The 17,457-nt window shown below is 48.3% G+C and overlaps 1 protein-coding gene across 4 annotated transcripts in view; it reads right to left on the bottom strand.

The window, feature by feature from the left end:
* The window catches only part of Myo5b (myosin VB), a 330,335-nt gene that overhangs the window by 127,269 nt on the left and 185,609 nt on the right, over positions 1 to 17,457 (bottom strand). For all 4 annotated transcript variants that reach the window (XM_006525714.4, NM_201600.2, XM_006525715.4 and 1 more), the window contains exons 8-10: positions 10,862 to 10,969; positions 7,279 to 7,388; positions 1,238 to 1,503 (exon numbers count right to left, since the gene is read on the bottom strand). In XM_006525714.4, the coding sequence (XP_006525777.1) occupies positions 1,238 to 1,503; positions 7,279 to 7,388; positions 10,862 to 10,969 (484 nt within the window). The remainder of the gene's footprint in view (positions 1 to 1,237; positions 1,504 to 7,278; positions 7,389 to 10,861; positions 10,970 to 17,457) is intronic.

Here is a 17,457-nt window from a genome sequence, read left to right as displayed (position 1 = left end):
GGCTGGAATGTTTGCCTTTCTTACTTCCCATATTCTATCCTCTTCTATCCAGTTCATATCACCTTCCTTAGAAAACTTTTCCTGGTTGTATAAACATGCATGGCCTCTGGTTTTAATCTTAGGCATCACCCATGCAATACCGTCTGACATGAAAACCCTTGCTGAGCCAGGGCACCAGAGAGAAGTGAAAGAGCCTGTCTGCATGGGAAGTGGCCGTCTTGAAGGGGATTCTCCTTTATGCCACCCTCAGGGGCTTTCCAGTCATTCCAGCCCACCAAGCTGTGCTTCATTCGAATGGCCCTGTTCTTGTATGGCTGCAACCTCTATGGGTTTGGGTTGCTATTTTAAGACAGAAGCAGTCCTTCTAGGAGAATGGAATCTATTCTTAGCTTACAGAGGTCAACATAGTTGGGAGAAGAGAAGAGCAAGAGGGATGCAGCCCCATCCACACAACTTCATTTGAGTCTAGATGGGTCTGAGATGATAATGCTAGCAAGACTCCCTTGAAGCCAGCCACAGGACAGCCAGAGAGGGGCTGTGATCTGCAGTCAGTCAGTTCTTGGTGGCAGCCTGGATAGAGAAAGCCAGTCTCCTGATGTCTCGCCATGAATGCATCCCTCCAAGCTATGTGGCCTCACCCTCAAGAGATCAATCGTAAATAAAGGCCTGTGAGTTCCCTCTAGATTCCAGAAGGAGGAGAGCTCGCACAAATGCTAACATATAGCACTAGTCAACGCAGAACTGGGCAAAATCAATATTAAAGCGGTCACCTCAGTTGAGGACAGTGATAATACAAAAACTGACAGAGGCTTCCAGAACGAGGATGGACCGCCCATTTCCTTCTCAGGGTCTGTTTCCTGGAAGTGAAAATGGATGCCTAATCTGACCATGGTGGTAAACACAGCTGTAATCTCTATAACTGGGAAGCTGAGGCAGGAGGAATTCAAGTTTGAAGCTACTTTAGGCCACGTATAAGACTGTATCTTAATAAAAATGATGCTATAGAGGTTTGTGATAGGGACAGGGATATCAGTGTTTTGACAGGGTACCATGTCCCTTAGGAACACCTGTATTGTAAAACACTTGGCATGTCTGTTTGGGGTTTGGGGTCAACACCTCATTAACTCTCCTGGCTGGAACCATTGGGAATCCACCGAGTCTGTTGCTGGCTCCCAAATGTCAACAGGAACATACTTATGACCATCAGGTAGAGTGAACCCTAGAGATGCAGGCCTACCCATAGATATCCAGGACCCCGATGAAGGAGTGCTGCTTAAGGGAGGTGTGCAGGGCTTTGTTGATGTGCTCCACAATCCAGGAGAACAGCTGAGCATAGATGTGCTTGGCTAAGGCATCACGTGCATTGACCACTTGCTGCAGGGACATGGTCTTGACGTAGGTCTCTGAGGTGGTGACCAGCTTCCGATGACACAGCCAGTGCTCCATCTGGCTGTGTTCTATTCCTAGCAGGCTGCAGAAGTTGCTCAAGTGTTCATCCTGGGGCTGAGGAAAGGAAGACAGGGTCAGGAGGTGTACTGGTTGGGTTGGTGCATCAACTTGACACAAGCTGGAGTTATCACAGAGAAAGGAGCCTCCCTTGAAGAAATGCCTCCATGAGATCCAACTGTAGGGCATTTTCTCAATTAGTCATCAAGGGGGAGGGGGGAAGGGCCCCTTGTGGGTGGTGCCATCCCTAGGCTGGTAGTCTTGGGTTCTGTAAGAAAGCAAGCTGAGCAAGCAAGGGGAAGCAAGCCAGTAAGTAACATCCCTCCATGGTCTCTGCATCACCTCCTGCTTCCAGGTTCTTTCCCTGTGTGAGTTCCTGTCCTGACTTCCTTTGGTGATGAACAGCAATGTGGAAGTGTAAGCTGAATAAACCCTTTCCTCCCCAACTTGCTTCTCGGTCATGATGTTTTGTGCAGGAATGCAAACCCTGACTAAGACAAGAGGGGAATGGGAGATAGGCTCCTGTGCACACGTCCCATCTTACCAGAGGCCAGGTGCCCCCATGGAGCCCTGTCTCTGCCCCCACACCCCATATCAGGTAGTGTCGAGCCTGGGCGGTATGGCTTAGACTGATCCACGCACCTGCCAATGACCACATTACAAAGGCTTAACAAGGTAAACCGCTGTGCATCATGTTTGTGCCCTTCCTGATCTGCCAGGTAACTGGTTGGAGGGGACAGCATGGATGAAGGGAACAGCCTATGAACTGACAGCTTAGGAATGTAGAAGCGGTCCAGAGTCAGGAGCCAGAAAGTAGCAGGCACAAGCTGAGCATGCAGGAGGCATCTGCAGAGGGCGCAGGCACCACTTACAGAACTCAGCCTCCCGCACAAAGCCCTTCGCATAAAAGCTCTAGGTCTGCCTGGCACTCAGCTACCACCTGCCTCCAGGCTTTAGTCCCCCTTCTGTAACAGGGACCGGATTGGCGGCTGTCTTATAGGTAGGCAGGACATGGGAAGCATCCCGGTGCTTTACACTCTAGTTCTCTAAAGCGTAGGTGAGTTCAGTGGGTGTGTTCAGATGCGCTGGGAAGAGACAAGCCCAAACCTAGTGGACAGCGACTCTCAGCAATGAGAACATTGGAGACAGGCTCCACAATATACCTACTGGCTTCCCAGCTACCACAGAGGGCCTCCCTTGGGTCCTGACTTGTGCTTACCAGTCGTACCGCCTGGCTTTTGGACTACTAGAAAACCAAAAGTCCCCTCACTTCATTAAACCATCTAAGTCTCTTGGGAAATCCCTGCTGCCCATTCAGGAAACCCCACACAGAAAACGTCTCGTCCCTGTGGTCAATCACGCCCTCATCTTGTACGTGGGCGAAGTGGCTACGTCAGCTTAGTGACTCTGAGGCTAGAGGAGAATCTGTTAGAGTCAGAACATGATTTCCTAATGGCTCTAGATTGTTTATGGGTCTCATTTTCTGATGAGGCTGCCTGCAGCATTGAAATGAAGGCTTACTTAATAAAAAATTAACATAGACAATGTTATAACTTCCCCCTTCACATCATATCTGCGGGCCATTTGCGCCTCTCAATACGTAACCATCTGGCCAAAGCAAATATTAAAATAGGATGTTGGAAAAGAATGCCCCTCCCCCAGATCTCGAGAACAGTGTGTTCCCCAACCATGGATAGGGATACAGACAGGAGAGAGCATTAACCGTGTTAATTCTCAGACTCATCTGGACCAAGAATTCTCATCTCCGGGGTCAGGCTCCTGCTTGGAAGCTGCCATTCTGGTCCACCCTGTATTACTCAGCTGAGGAAAGTCAGTCTGAGGAAAGCCCCCTGAACCCCCAAGCCAGGCCGCTTGAGTAGGCTGGGCTTGGTATGCAGAGAACCGTGCTTCCCACTCACTAAGCGGTTAACGGTGTCGTGGCTACTTCTGGCCACAGGGTCCATCGGCAGCCACCCTACCCGTGCCCGCTCCAACATAACATTACTGTTCAGGGTAGAATTTGGAGCCTGCTTGGCAGGCAACAAGTTCATAGGTGGCAAGTGTCCAATTTGTTCATCTGACCTATTTTTAGGGGTTTCTTAATCACTAGGCACACACTACAGACAGATCCCCTGACATTTGAGTGGTTTGCTTGCAGCAAACAACACGGACCTCCCCCCGCCCCCCGCCCCATGCCCTCTTCTCTTCCCCACTCCTTACCCCTCTCCCCCTTCGTGCTCCTCCCCGCTCCTCTCTCTTGCTAGAGTGTGGCAGAGACGGAACCACAGTAAGGGAGCTAACTCTTTAATAGCCACCAGGGAACAGGTTTCTAGACACCACAGTGGGACTTCTTCTGACTGTTGATTAAAGGTACTAACAGAAACTGATTGGACGTCATGCAATTACATTTAAGCATAATTAGATGATGATAAATCCATTAAAACACTCAGCATTAAAGACAGCAGCTCAGTTTTATGGGCCTGCATTGCCAAATTCAAGGGGAAGAAATGGCCTCTGGTGTCCAACTAATTGGACAGTGTTTCATCTCCGAGGTAGCCCTGGCAATCATGGAACACAGTCCCATGCCTTAATTAGAAGTAAAAACTCCAGAGCAGAAGGCACGCGGCTTGGAAGCAGACAGCAAGCCCACCTCTGGGCCTGCAGAGCATACGGGGGATCCCCCTGAAAGGCGTCCTCAGCGGCAGACTTCTCAAGTTCACACTTGGGCTGAGCACCGTGTTCAGGACCCACTGGGTCACTGGCAGGTATGTGTGTGGCCCAAGTCTTTTGCTAAAAAATTTCAGTTGAGTAAGCGAGAGGGAGTGGTACGGGAATAGAACCAGCCTGCGCCTGTCCTGGCAGGGACATTAGTCATCCTGCCCTTTAAGAAAGAGGCTCTTCTCTGTGGGCTTTATTTAGGTTTACTTGGTCTTTATTAGGTGTTGCTCTGTGTAGGGAGAGGCAGGTCCTTAAGGTCTATTCTGGCCCCAACAACCAGAATGGTACTGGTTTAGAACTTAGCACCATCAGCTCCGAGTGAAGGCCTTCCTGCAGGGCTCTGTTCTCTTTCCACTCACAGTGTGTGGAGGAGGAAAGGACATAGGGAGGGGAGGGAGCGTCTCTAAAGTTACATCCCTGAGAAATGGTGGGGTCGGGATTTGAACCCTGGCAACCCTGATGCTGTCATGACTCCCACAGCCTAGACCTTCAACCCATGCTAGCAAGCCTCCCATCTCAGGCCATCTCAGCTCTCACCTGATGGTCCCATCTTTGTGCAGACCTCACAAATACAGGTGACACAGTATATCAAGCAGAACACAATAGGTGTGGCCTTACAGTTTAGTGGTAGTGGTGGGGAACAGGCACTGGTGACAATGACTCCCCCGACCCCTGCTCCTCGTCTGAATGCCCAGGAGTGAAGGACTATCAGTGACACTGTACCTACAAGCCCAAGGCTGGACTTTCTAAAAAAGTGGCCATGGTCCTCCGGTACAGTGCTCAGAGCTTTGCTTCCTCAGTGGTACCCACTGAGCTCTGTCTCATCCACACTGGCGTCCATTCTTATTACCATCGGAGCCTAGACAGCCTCAATGAATCACCAGCTATCCATTTTAGAGTGCCTACTGGGACATGCATACTGCAGAGGTGACTAAGAACATAGACTTACTGCCCTCTCAGTTTGGAAAAGGAGGAGAGGAGGGAAAGAGGGAGGGAGAGAGAGGGAGAGAGGGAGAGAGGGAGAGAAGGACAGAGGGGAGAGAAGGACAGAGGGGAGGGAGGGACAGAGGGACAGAGGGGAGGGAGGGAGAGAGGGGTGGAGGGAGGGAGAGAGGGGTGGAGGGAGGGAGAGAGGGGCGGAGGGAGGGAGAGAGGGGCGGAGGGAGGGAGAGAGGGGCGGAGGGAGGGGGCAGGGAGAGAGAGAGGGGAGGGAAAGGGGGAGAGAGAGAGGGATATGGGGAGAGAGAGAGGGGAGGGAAAGGGGGAGAGAGAGGGAGATGGGGAGAGAGAGAGGGAGATGGAGAGAGACAGGGAGAGGGGGAGAGAGAGGGAGGGAGGGAGAGGAAGAAGGAAAGAGAGAGGGAGAGAAAGAAGGAAAAAGAGAGGGAGAGAAAGAAGGGAGAGGGGGAGAGAGAGAAAGAGAATATAATCACACAAGGAATGCAAAATCATTGTGCTGAGACTTGGTAGCAAGGGAGGCTTAGAGTGCTGTGAGAATGCACAGCAAAGAGGCTTAGTGTGCTGTGGAGCCTGAGCCTTGACCTCCAGCAATGCACACACCAAAAACAACCCAACAAAAGCTCCGTGACCAGGAGTGTGGCTCTGAGACCACTGGCAAGAAGAGGGGTGGTACGTGGCTAGAGATTAAGGAAATATTGGTCACCTCTCTTGCATGTCCCCAGCCAAAGCCAGGGATTTGTCAATGCGTGTCCTCCCAGTCTTCCCTGTCCTTCCCTTGCAGGACACAGCTTTCCTAAAGACACATAGGGCATTTTCTAGGAAGGGGTGTACAGAAGGGAGGCATAAACATTGCACACTTTCTCCCTATGGCAAAAGGCCAACTCTTCACCAGCCTCAAACACTCACCGCTAGTGTCAGCTAGGACTTGTATTCACCAGGGAGATTACTTGTCCTGACCATCAAAGCATTATGGCTGCCATCTCTACTACGCCTGTAGGCTCTGGCCACCCCACGGTACACACATACACAGCAATCTGTGAATGTCAGATGTCAGAGACGGCTCTGGGATACTTACTGCAGGCTCCTGAATCTGTACCTTTCTCAGCTGTAAGGGGGGAACCTCAAAGCTCTCACGTGGGGATGGAGGGCAGGTTGGAGAGGAGCTCTGTTGAACCTAAAGAGCTTTAATCTTCCTTTCCCTGAAGGTAGGAACGTTTTAAACTTCTGCTAACTCTTGTCCTCCACAGACAGCAATGGCCATAAGTGGGAAGGGCAATGGCTGTGCTTGTGGCTGGAATGGACACACATGCATCTGAATTCTCTAGTGATATGTGTCCTTTTCCTAGAATCTGGCTATTTAAATTTCACATCCCGAGCGAAAAATAAGAATCACACTGGTGCTTCCTATGAGGCTAACCACAGATAGGCACAGAAGTAAAACCATGGTAGATGTACTTATACAAGGCCAGAGTGGAGTTTTAGCTCTGGCCAACAGCATTGAGTTTCAGAGAGGACACAGATAGATAGAAACTGCCGTCTGTCCCACCAACATAAGCTCTCTCCAGCATCCTTATCCCACATAACCACTTTCTGTCTACTACATGTCATCTGTGACACTAGGCTCTAGGGAAAAGAGACCTTTAGGAGCCTTTAAGGACCTATCAGAGCTGGTAGGACCTTGACTGAGAGGCCTCACTTAATATCCTGTCTTCTACAGGGAAAAGGTTCATCAGTGCCGCCCCGTCCTGGCTACCGGGTTAGAACGCAAGCTCTTCAGAAGCAGTCACCAACTATGGTGTCCAACCCTCCGTTTGCTTGCTGCAAAGACTTCATCAGCCTGGAGCCCACGCGGTACTCAATAGATTGATGACATGTCGTAGAAGTCTATGTACCTCAGAGTACTTGGAAAATAAACCCATCAGACAAATTTATTGACTGGCCACTAAACCCTTTGCCCCAGTGATAGAAACTTGAAGGCAGCCGATTTGAAATGAATTGGTTCTTTAAAAAAAAATTATCAGCGAGAAAACAGAAGTCATTACTGCTTAGAATAAATAACCCAGGGGTGCCCTCTAAGCACGGAGGCTAATGCCCGTGGTATCAGGCTGGAGGGTCCGAGTTGACTGTGCACATCTTATGTCTGGCGCCACTTACTGAAATGCTGCAGGAATCCCCGTCCCGCTCAGACTGAATCTCCACACTTCCCAGGTGCAAGATAGAAGCAATTATCTTAAAGATGCTTATTTGATGGGAATCCCGCACTCCTGAAGGGCAAAAACAAAACAAAACAAACGTGACACTTGACATCTGTGCTACGATAGAAAGGACTTTTTACCCTTTACAAGGACTTTAAAAATTGTTTGATTTTCCTTCCTGGGTTAGGGTTAATGACTCCTAAAACCAGACAGGCCGAGTCATTACCACTCAAAGCAGCGTCTCGGAGGCAGAGGGGCTCCCGGATTGAAGGGGCAATGTCCTCGCTGATTGTCTGGATCACACCAGATGGGGCTCGTTGTCATCTGAGCTTCTCTAAGGGCACGGAGGGGCAGCCGTAGGATTGACTCATTTTGGACTTCATTTCAAATACTTTATGGATGTTTTTATGAGTTTAATAAGAGTGGCCATTTATCTGTAGTTGTTCTTTTCCAAACCTAATATCCGGCAAACATCTGTGGCACAAACACAGGGCCAACAGGGGAAAAGAAAAGAGAACCTTCCACCATCCCTGGGATTACTGTTCTAGGGACTGGCAGGCCAGCTGGCTTATGGCCGGTGCCAGCTCAGGGTAGCTGTCCTATATCTTCTATGCATGCCCCAACATGACAGAAACGCACACAGCCCAGAAACACTATGGCCACAAACTTGATCGTCACCTTTGCTCTTTGCCTAGATCAGTTACCCAAGGCACATCTCTTAAAATTTAGATTTAGTTTGAAGGCATTAGTTCTTTCTACATTTCGGAAGATCTCACACTTATTAGCGAAGCTGACAGGACGGTATGATGAATGTTAGTATAGTCGCCTTCTACTGAAGAAAAGGCAGTAGCTCCCCCAGCTTCCTTCTCAGCCACATCTTCTTACCTTTAACTCAAGCTACAACAGCCAGCGCAACTGCATATAAATGGGAGGCAAAGACAGGGCTTCCTAGGATTAACAACCACCTCAGGGAATCCACAAAGTGGACAGCCCAACCATAAGCTAAGTAAGCCCTTGTTATTACCATGATCTCAGTAAGCCCGTTATTACCATGGGCCCTCTGAACAAGCCCTGCGTACTGCAGGAAGCAGAAACCAAACACCCCATGATAAGCAACTATAAACAGTGAGTGACCCAACAGGACAGTCAGAGCCCTAAACCCAAGGCTGAGGAGAACCATGAAGAGAAAATGGAAAGACTGCAGCGGCCAGAGAAGCAGGGTGCCTGCTCTTGGACATGACAGGCATGACGGGGAAGCTGCGTCATTAATTTCAGCCATATGAGAGAGATATAAAGGAGACCTGCACAACAACCACAGTAGGTGGCATGCCAGTGAGGATGGGATATGTCACGAGGTCCTGTGCTTAGATAACTGGCTACAGGTAACCTATGGTTGCTAAGGGAGGGGAAATCAGTTTCGGCAGAGAGGCGCTCCCTGATAGGTTACTTAATCCCAGTGGTCAGTCTCAACAATGTACATAGAAGCCACATTGGATGGTCTGAATACACACATAGATAACGGAAATAGTTAAATAAGAGACCATAAATTTGAAAATGAGTGTTGGGGGGCACAGGATGGGTTCTCGGGGAACAGGAGGAGTAGGAATGATGTAAATACAGTAGTTATTTAAGAAATTCTAGAGAAATTAATTTTTTTTAAATCACCAATTAAACCTAAGATTAAAACAAGGGCCAACAGTCCATGCCCACAGCACACAGGGTGTTTGTATACACCCATATAACAGCCACACCCACTTGTTTTACCTGAAGTTATTGGCAGGCTACTATAGCAGAGATGAGCAGAAGCAACAGAAACCACATACTTCACAGGGCCTAAATAAACTCTTTATTATCCTGTATTTTAAGATGATATATTTACAACCTTGGTAATTAAGAATGAGGACATCTAAAGGGTAGTGAAGACGTCTTACTAAAAGAATTCCATAAATGTCATCTACTTTGAGAACTAAAGTATTTATCTTAAGAGTCTGGGAGGTATCTGCCCCCTCCGACCAGCTCCTGCTCATTGTCACAGCTGCCCAGAATGGGCACCGACCCCACGGTGGGTGCATCTCCTGTTGGCAGGCTGGGCAGAACACATTCTGCTCACCATCGGGCATCCTCCTAAGTCTCCGACTGTGGAGAACAATAGGGTGTGTGATGCTGGGGAAAGTGAGACAGGCAGACATCAACATAGTCTCTATGTCCTCCCTTCCCCTCCCCTTCTCTCCACTCCCCTCAGCGAACTGTTCTGTGCCGACTGGCAGGGCACCAGGGTTCTAAACAGAGGTCCCCTCAGTGATACAAAGGCAGCAGAAAGGTGGTCTCCATCCTGGTTCTGATTCCCCCCACCCCTAGGCATTACCTGGGAGCCCAATAACTTCCTTGCTAAGCATGCATTAAGCCGATGGGCAAGCATAGGGTGCTGGTCCTGAGTCTGGAGCACACTTCCCCCTCCTCCTGGACAGGTCTGAAGTTCACCTACACCCCTGGTTCCTCCACCCATCAGTCCCTGTGATGTTTGGCCCCTTGTGCTAGCCAAAGCAGCACTTCCTTTGCCTCTGTGACCTCTGTCGTCAGTCCACTTTAGCCCTGTCCACAGCTCTGGTTATCACGGTACTGTCTTCATTCTGGGATAACCAGAGTGTTTTCTGCTCCTGATAATTCACAGGTGCAAAAAATGAATTCTACTCATGCCTCAGCTACGCAGAGAAGTGACCGTAGCACACAAGCCCTCTGTCTCCTCTCCGTAGAGACGAGGGTGTGTCCAGCTTTTCACGTTTAATTTGGACACTGACAGAACTTGGCTTATACCATAGAACTGAACAGATGCTGTTGTGAGCAACCTGACAGAGAATCCAGATGCTTCATCCCTGTCCCGGAAGGGATGGGGACAGTGTAGGGGCCATCTGAGTCACTGTCTGACTGCCTTACACTTCCCTTCCCCTGGCTACAGGCCCCACGACTGAATGTTCTATCTTCCCAATCAAAGATTTACCCTTTATCTCATCAACTTGGGGGAGCGTCCCTCCAAAACAGGCTGGGGACAGGGACAATTCTCTCTAGCTCTCCTGAGCCCCTCTGTTACTGAAGGTCACAGAGAACTCCCTGCTTTGAGGATTGCAACACCCATGGCTAGCATGCCAGCATTGCATGGGCCACAGGCCTCTGGACCCTGGGGTCTGCTTCAGCTCAGATCCCGTGACTAGTGCCCAGGTGGTCTGGCTCAGTGAGAGGGTTTTCATGGGGTACACACTGCCTGTGAGCTCAGACCACGGCACACAAAGACATGGCTGCACTTTTCTCCATGCGTTTCAACAGCTAAGCATGTGATGGGATACTTTGCAGTGCCCAGCTCAAAACTTGATTTCTGAGAAAGTTCCAAATTCTGAACTTTAGGCCTGTAGGCTGACAGAGATGAGGGTCTAAGGAGACACTCGAAAGGCTCAGAGGACATAGCAAGGTAAGCCAGTAAGACCTCGCCTTGCTCTCCCCCGCCCCTGCCCATGGGACAGGTGACTGTCACTCAGAAGGTTCCTTACCCAGGAGTGTGAGGGCTTGTCTAGTCTTCTCAAAGTCGTCTGCATCATTCACACCCTCGATGGTCGTGTTTCCTCCATGGGCTGTATAGAAAAAGTCCTCTGCGCACGCTGCGGGAGGCAAGAAGGAAGGCGTGAGACATTAGAGAGAGCTCCATTCCTCATCACCCGCAGAGCTCCACCTCGGTGGATGCCTCCTCTAGCTCACGATAGCTCACGCCGAGTTCTGTTGTTGGCCTGACGCATAATCCTTCAGAAACTCTTTGTCCACAATGGGAAATGGGAGAGAAAAGTGAATCAAAAGAAACTTGTATTATATTCAAAGTGTGTGGTTGTGTGCGTGTAAGACTGGCATGGTGAGCAGGCATGGTGAGCATGCTAACCAGGTCACGGGAAGTCCAGTCCACCATCGTTCAATTCAGATCTGAGTTTTTCCAAGGGCCAAACAAGGAAACATATACCTAGAGTCACATCCTAGAATCTCATCCGGCTGGCCTTAGGAGAGCCTCATCCAGCAGTCACATATGACTAATGAGGGGGCAGCGGAGGGTGGCAGGGACTTGATTTTCTCTATTTTACAAAGTCCTCACACAGAGAAGCTACTCAGATGTAAGGACAAGGAAGGGCTGATATCCTTCTGTGTTTTCTCACTTCTGGGGCTCCATCTCCCTCAGCCATGCCTCTGACAGCCTTGACAGCTAGTAAGAAAGGGGAGTCAGCGCCGTGCTTTACAAGTGAGAGATGAGCTTAGCAGAGGGCAAATATCCAGCAAGCTTGGGCAGTGACTAACTGTAATGAAATGTATTGGGGGGGGGGGTGCCGAGGAGATGGCTCAGCAGTTAAGAGCGAGCTTTGGCCAGGCACATGCCTTTAATCCCAGCACTTGGGAGGCAGAGGCAGGCGGATTTCTGAGTTTGAGGCCAGCCTGGTCTACAGAGTGAGTTCCAGGACAGCCGGGGCTATACAGAGAAACCCGGTTTCAAACCCCAAAACCCAAAGAAAAGACAAGAGCAAGTTCTGCTCTTGCAGGGGATACATGTTTGATACTAAGTATCTGTCTATGCTAGGAGGCTCAAAACCTCCTGTAACTCCAACTTGTGAGAACCAGAAGCCTCTGGCCTCTGTGGGCACTGGCACTCTTTTTTTTTTTTTTAAAGACTTATTTATTTACTATCTGTAAGTACACTGTAGCCATCATCAGACACCCCAGAAGAGGGCATCAGGTCTCATTATGGATGGTTGTGAGCCACCATGTGGTTGCTGCCACTGACACTCTTGTATGCATTTCCACACACATATACGTTTAAAAAATATCTTTGGGACATACAAAATGAGAGGACAGACAGCTAGTGGCACCACATGCTCTGAGTGTATGGAGCTTGGCTTTGATGGAATGCCAAGACTGGACATGCGCTGCTTCTCCTTTTGCCCTGAAACCTCCCTACAGAATTCTTTGCCTGAAACCTGGACATGCAGATTGAATGCATATCAGGTAACTACATTCCACAGCAACTCCACGCCTTTCAATATCATGCATGCCCTTTGATTTATCTCCCAAGAACATCTATGGTCCATTTCCTTTCTCCCTGCTGACTACCATTGCTGTGGGTCTGACCTTCAGCCAGTATCATCTAGGGGAATGTTGCGAAAGATTCTAAACCTGTCTTTGTGTTTTGCTCACATTCTCTCAAACCCAGCCTGCAATGCTGGTAACTTCAGCCACATCCTCCCCCTGCACAAAGCCCGTCAGCAGCCTCACTGCCCTCAAGGCAGAGGTTCTTGTCCTAAACCTTTTGTGACATGACCACTCCCACTCCTCCCGATCCCTGTTCTTTTTGTCTTTGTGTTCTACACAGTCGCCTCACTCAACCTTTCCTTTTGCCATGTTGTCAACAACCCCCATGCACCTCTCCTTTCCTGTCTCTATCCACATCCTGGTTCTCCGACATAACACCGACGTTCCAGGCCACGGTGAATTCTGCTGACAATTCTGGAAATTGCTGTGGGTCTAACCTAAACACAGCCAGGCCCAGCTGAAAAGTATCAGAGATCAACAACAGACTTTATGTTGACAAGACAGCCACAACTACAATAGGCTAGACCAATACTTGAACAGGAATAGAGAGGCCTGCATAGACCATCCACTGTATAAGAGAGATTTCCTGGCGGATTAACTTGGAACTCTTAGATGAATGAAGCCAAGATTCTTGAACTGGAAGAGAAAGGAATCTACCCATTCAGAGGTTCAACAGAGGTACATTTTATGACTTATACTCAAAACATATTTAGCCCCTTCATAGCTAATTACTCCATGAGCTGCGTGTGCTGAGCAATAGATTCCAAAGGCTAATAAAGCAATCCCTCCTCTCACACTGACATTTCAAAACAGCTTACCTCGTGCCTTTCTCAGTGCTGCCTAAGAACGGCTTACTACGTGTGCTCCCACTTTTCAGCATGTAAACTGAGGACTCCTGATGCTAAGAGGTTGCATAGGCTTAACACAGATGCCCAGGACGGGGAGCCCGTGACTTGAACATTCAATCCATTGAAGAGATGAGTGATCTTTAGCATCTTATGACTTTGATTTCTTTCTTTTTTTTTTTCCTTTTTTTTTTTTTTAAAAAAAAAAACAAACCTCATTACTGAATGTCAGCCAAGACAGCAGAGTCACTGGAGACTAAAGGGGGGACATCTGGCTTCGACATCGGAGGGAAGGCATTTGCAGCATCTTCAAAAGATCCTTCACTGTCAACAGCCAGGGCCCTGCTGCCTGCTGTTCTGAGTCTGACAGAACACCCCCACCTTTCCTGCTCCGCATTTCCAAACTCTTAGCTGAGTCTCCACATTGCAGATGCCACCTGCCAGAGCCTCTGACTGCCATCAACAAGGTCATCTCTTTCCCCTCTGCGTCTACTTGCCCCAGTCACTAGTTATCACACAACAGACCCTGTTAGTAAGAGACAGGCAAGGAGCATACAGTTAGCTCTTCCCTATCTGCCTGGCTGGATGCAGCTTGGTTCTCCTCCAGTCAGGTCCATGAAACCAGCACTCTCCTCCCTACCCACAACTCCTTCTCTCATCATGTAGCTGTAATACCTTTCTTTTCCTCTTTGCCCCCTCCCTCTAAGAATTTCCAAGTATAGGTATACACCCACAATGTCTATTAGCTGGGTTTACCAGACAGACACAGCCCCAGCAGTGAACAAATCACAGAGAGGCCATTATTCTATGACTGGAGCACTGAACATCAAAGGTCAATGTTGAAGAGCTTGGACCTCACTTGGGGGGGGGGTGTGCGGGGGGGGGGGGGAGGCTGTACTCTGATCTGTGCAAGGTCACAGTGACTCTTATAAAACTGAATCAGTGGGGCTGGAGAGATGGCTCAGTGGTTAAGAACACTGACTCCTCTTCCAGAGGTCCTGAGTTCAATTCCCAAGAACCACAAGGTAGCTCACAACCACCTATAACAGGATCTGATGCTCTCTTCTGGCATGTCTGAAGACAGCTACAGTGTATATATATACACACACACACACACACATATACATATATATACATATATACACACATATATACATACATACATACATACATACACATACATACATATACATACATACACACACACATACATACATATACATACATACACACACACATACATACATATACATACATAAATCTTTTAACACATACATGAGAGTAAATGGAAAGGGACAGGAACCTGACCAGCCCTTACTCTAAAACAAAATTTTCACAGGACTTTGTGAATTTCCCTGGACTGTAGGGAAGCTGATATTAAAATCTGCTTCCCTAACTGGTTCTTGATTTGATCAATAAAGAAGGCAAGAGCCAATTGTTAGGCAAAAGGGGAAAGGTGGGATTTCAGGGTCCCAGGAGGAAGAGAAGGGAGGCAGGGAAAGGGAGGCTTTTTGGCATGTTTTGGAACGGGAGGCTACAACCCAACCATGTAAGATCTTGGGTGGCTGGAAACAGTGGCTTCTGCCACCAGTGGTTGACTGAAATAGTTTAGCTGATAAGAGCCCAGTAATTGTACCATCTGGCTAGTTTTTGGTTTGTTTGTTTGTTTGTTTTTTGTTATTTTCGAGATAGGGTTTCTCTGTATTGCCCTGGCTGTCCTAGAACTCACTTTGTAGAGCCAGGCTGGCCTTGAACTCAGAAATCCGCCTGCCTGTAAAGCTATCTAGTGTTTTCCTTCCTCAGAGCTAGGTGGGCAGGAGCACAGCCAGGGCGATGGCTGGCAGTTTGGCAAAGCTAGCCCAGAGGGTCTGATGGAGTGTGGACAGCAGCTCCCAGATTTTCCAGGTTGGGGGTTGGTTGGGTTTGATCCTGGGCTAAGCCAGATGGAGCAAAGGGAACTGGGAGAGGTTGGAGCCCGGGCTGTGACACCAGGCAAGGAGGTAGCAGGTGGCATGTTTTTTAAAAATTACAGGCAGCACGTGATCCCTTTAAACATACAGAACAATGGGATGGAGGAAGGACATGGGTTACAAGACACAGCCATGTCCTCCACCTTCCAACAAATGTACAAGTTATGCAGGGGCACCAGACTTGCAGAGATTTTTATATAATGTGTTTTAGGTTATGAACAAGAGACAGATTACAGTGTCTAGAGAATCAATGGAGCTTCAGGCTAGTCCTTCGTTTATTTGACTTTCCCAGCTATTTATCAGGATTATCAAGGAAACCAAAAACCAAGCTTCAGGGCTCACAGCCAATCCACCCACAGGCCACAGAAAGCCTCATAAGAGCTTATCATAGGCTCTTCATTTCACTCCAAGATGCTCTCTGAGATGTAAGAAATTGATTGAATTGGGTAATTTTCAAGGATTCTGGCAGAAGCTCAGAGAGTCCATACCTTGCACAAACAGAAAATAAGGAAAAGACATTCTAAACCTCAATACAATTCAGGTAAATGAAAAAGTTAGACAACTTCTCTATTCAAGTTCCATTCATGATAAAGTGGTCAGCCAGATAGACCTCGTCAGTATTTGATTTTGATAAAACAGCCTTTGGAAAAACAGCTTCTGGAGGTTTATCACGAAACTCTAGATCCCCTCATTCTAGGAAGACAAGAGGAAAATATCCAGTTGTCCATAACATGACCACTTGTGACTAAGAGCTGGCATCTAACCCAAAAGACCCCAGGTCAGGCCAGTGCTCAAACAGGAGCCACTGAGAACCTGCCCTGACTAGCTGGTAGCATACATTCCTTATCCTTGGAAGGACTTGCCAGCAACTGTACAGCAGGACAGACCAGCACAATGGGTGTCATCCAGTATGTCCTTCCTGGGTACCAAGTAAACTACAACTTTTCTTAAGGGAGACTTTGGCTGAGACTGGGCTTCCAACAATATTACAACCCACTGAATACTGTAATTGACAGGATAAACCTACAGCAGGACCCACAGCTAGATTATACAATATTGCATCAACATGGCCTGAATCATGTGGTATATAAACAAAGACTATAGGAAGTTATCAGGAAGGAAGAAAATCCTGGAAACACTTATGCTTTGAATAAGAGTTTCCTCCAAAGGCAACTAAATATATAGTTAGTCTTAGAAAATGGCAGTATTTGAAAGGATTAGAAGGATTGGGAAGCGTGGGCTTGTTGGAGGAAGTAATCCTTACCACTTTCCCATGATCTCCTACCTTCTCACTGGGGTTGGGCTCTGAGGTTTCAAGATCCCATGCCAAGCCCAGTGTCTCTTTCTCAGCTTACAGATCAGGATGTAGCTCTCAGTTATTGCTACAGTGCTGTGTGTGCCATCATGCATTCCACCATGATGATAATGGACTAAACCTCTGAACCTGTTAGCCAGCCACTGATTAAATGTTTTCTTTTATAAGATTTGTTGTGGTCATGGTGTCTCCTCACAGCAATAGAACACTAAGACACCATTTGATGGATTTTAGCTACTGGTGACAGAGCTGGATCTAGTACTGGATCCTTAAGATGGCTAAGATTTGGGGACATAGCCTCAACAATCTGTTTAGAGAAGAGCTGCAAAGACCAACAAATCTTTGCCAATCCAATAAATGAGATCACCGCATCATCTTTTAGCCAGGGCTCTTCCTACACAGACCCAAGTACAGATAATAAATAGGCCAGGGGCAGGATGCTGTTCAGCTCCAGGTTGGTCAGTCATCACTCAGCTTCAGAAGTCTCAAAACCAAGACTCTATCTGGCCCCAGACAGATGAAGCGGGGGCTCCAGCCCAATGAGAGATGCCTGGAATAAAAGCTTGCCCACCACTGTCTCTGTATCGATGCCTCAAAAGCAGGGCACCTTGCTAATGCATCCATGGGGAAAACAAAGGATGGGCTCACGCATTTGATAAGTGACAAGCATTGGCGGTGGAGGTGGTGAGGTACTTCCCTCTAGTGCTCCACCATGATCTGCTAGAAGCTTCCATGCCTGTTCAAAGGGATCCACAGTTTTGCAGTACTGAATCTTACTTGTCTCAACTGTGACTCTGTGGTAACGTGAGCCTCATCTGTGTGGTCTGTAGCTTTTCCCACCATGGCCAGCACTGTTTTCATCCTTTTTATCTCAACCCTAAGATAGGACCTAA

Source organism: Mus musculus, chromosome 18 (genome assembly GCF_000001635.26).
Source record: "Mus musculus strain C57BL/6J chromosome 18, GRCm38.p6 C57BL/6J".
NCBI lineage: Eukaryota > Metazoa > Chordata > Mammalia > Rodentia > Muridae > Mus > Mus musculus.
The sequence above is the reverse complement of the archived record's forward strand: the minus strand, read 5'-3'. Positions and strand labels throughout refer to the sequence as shown.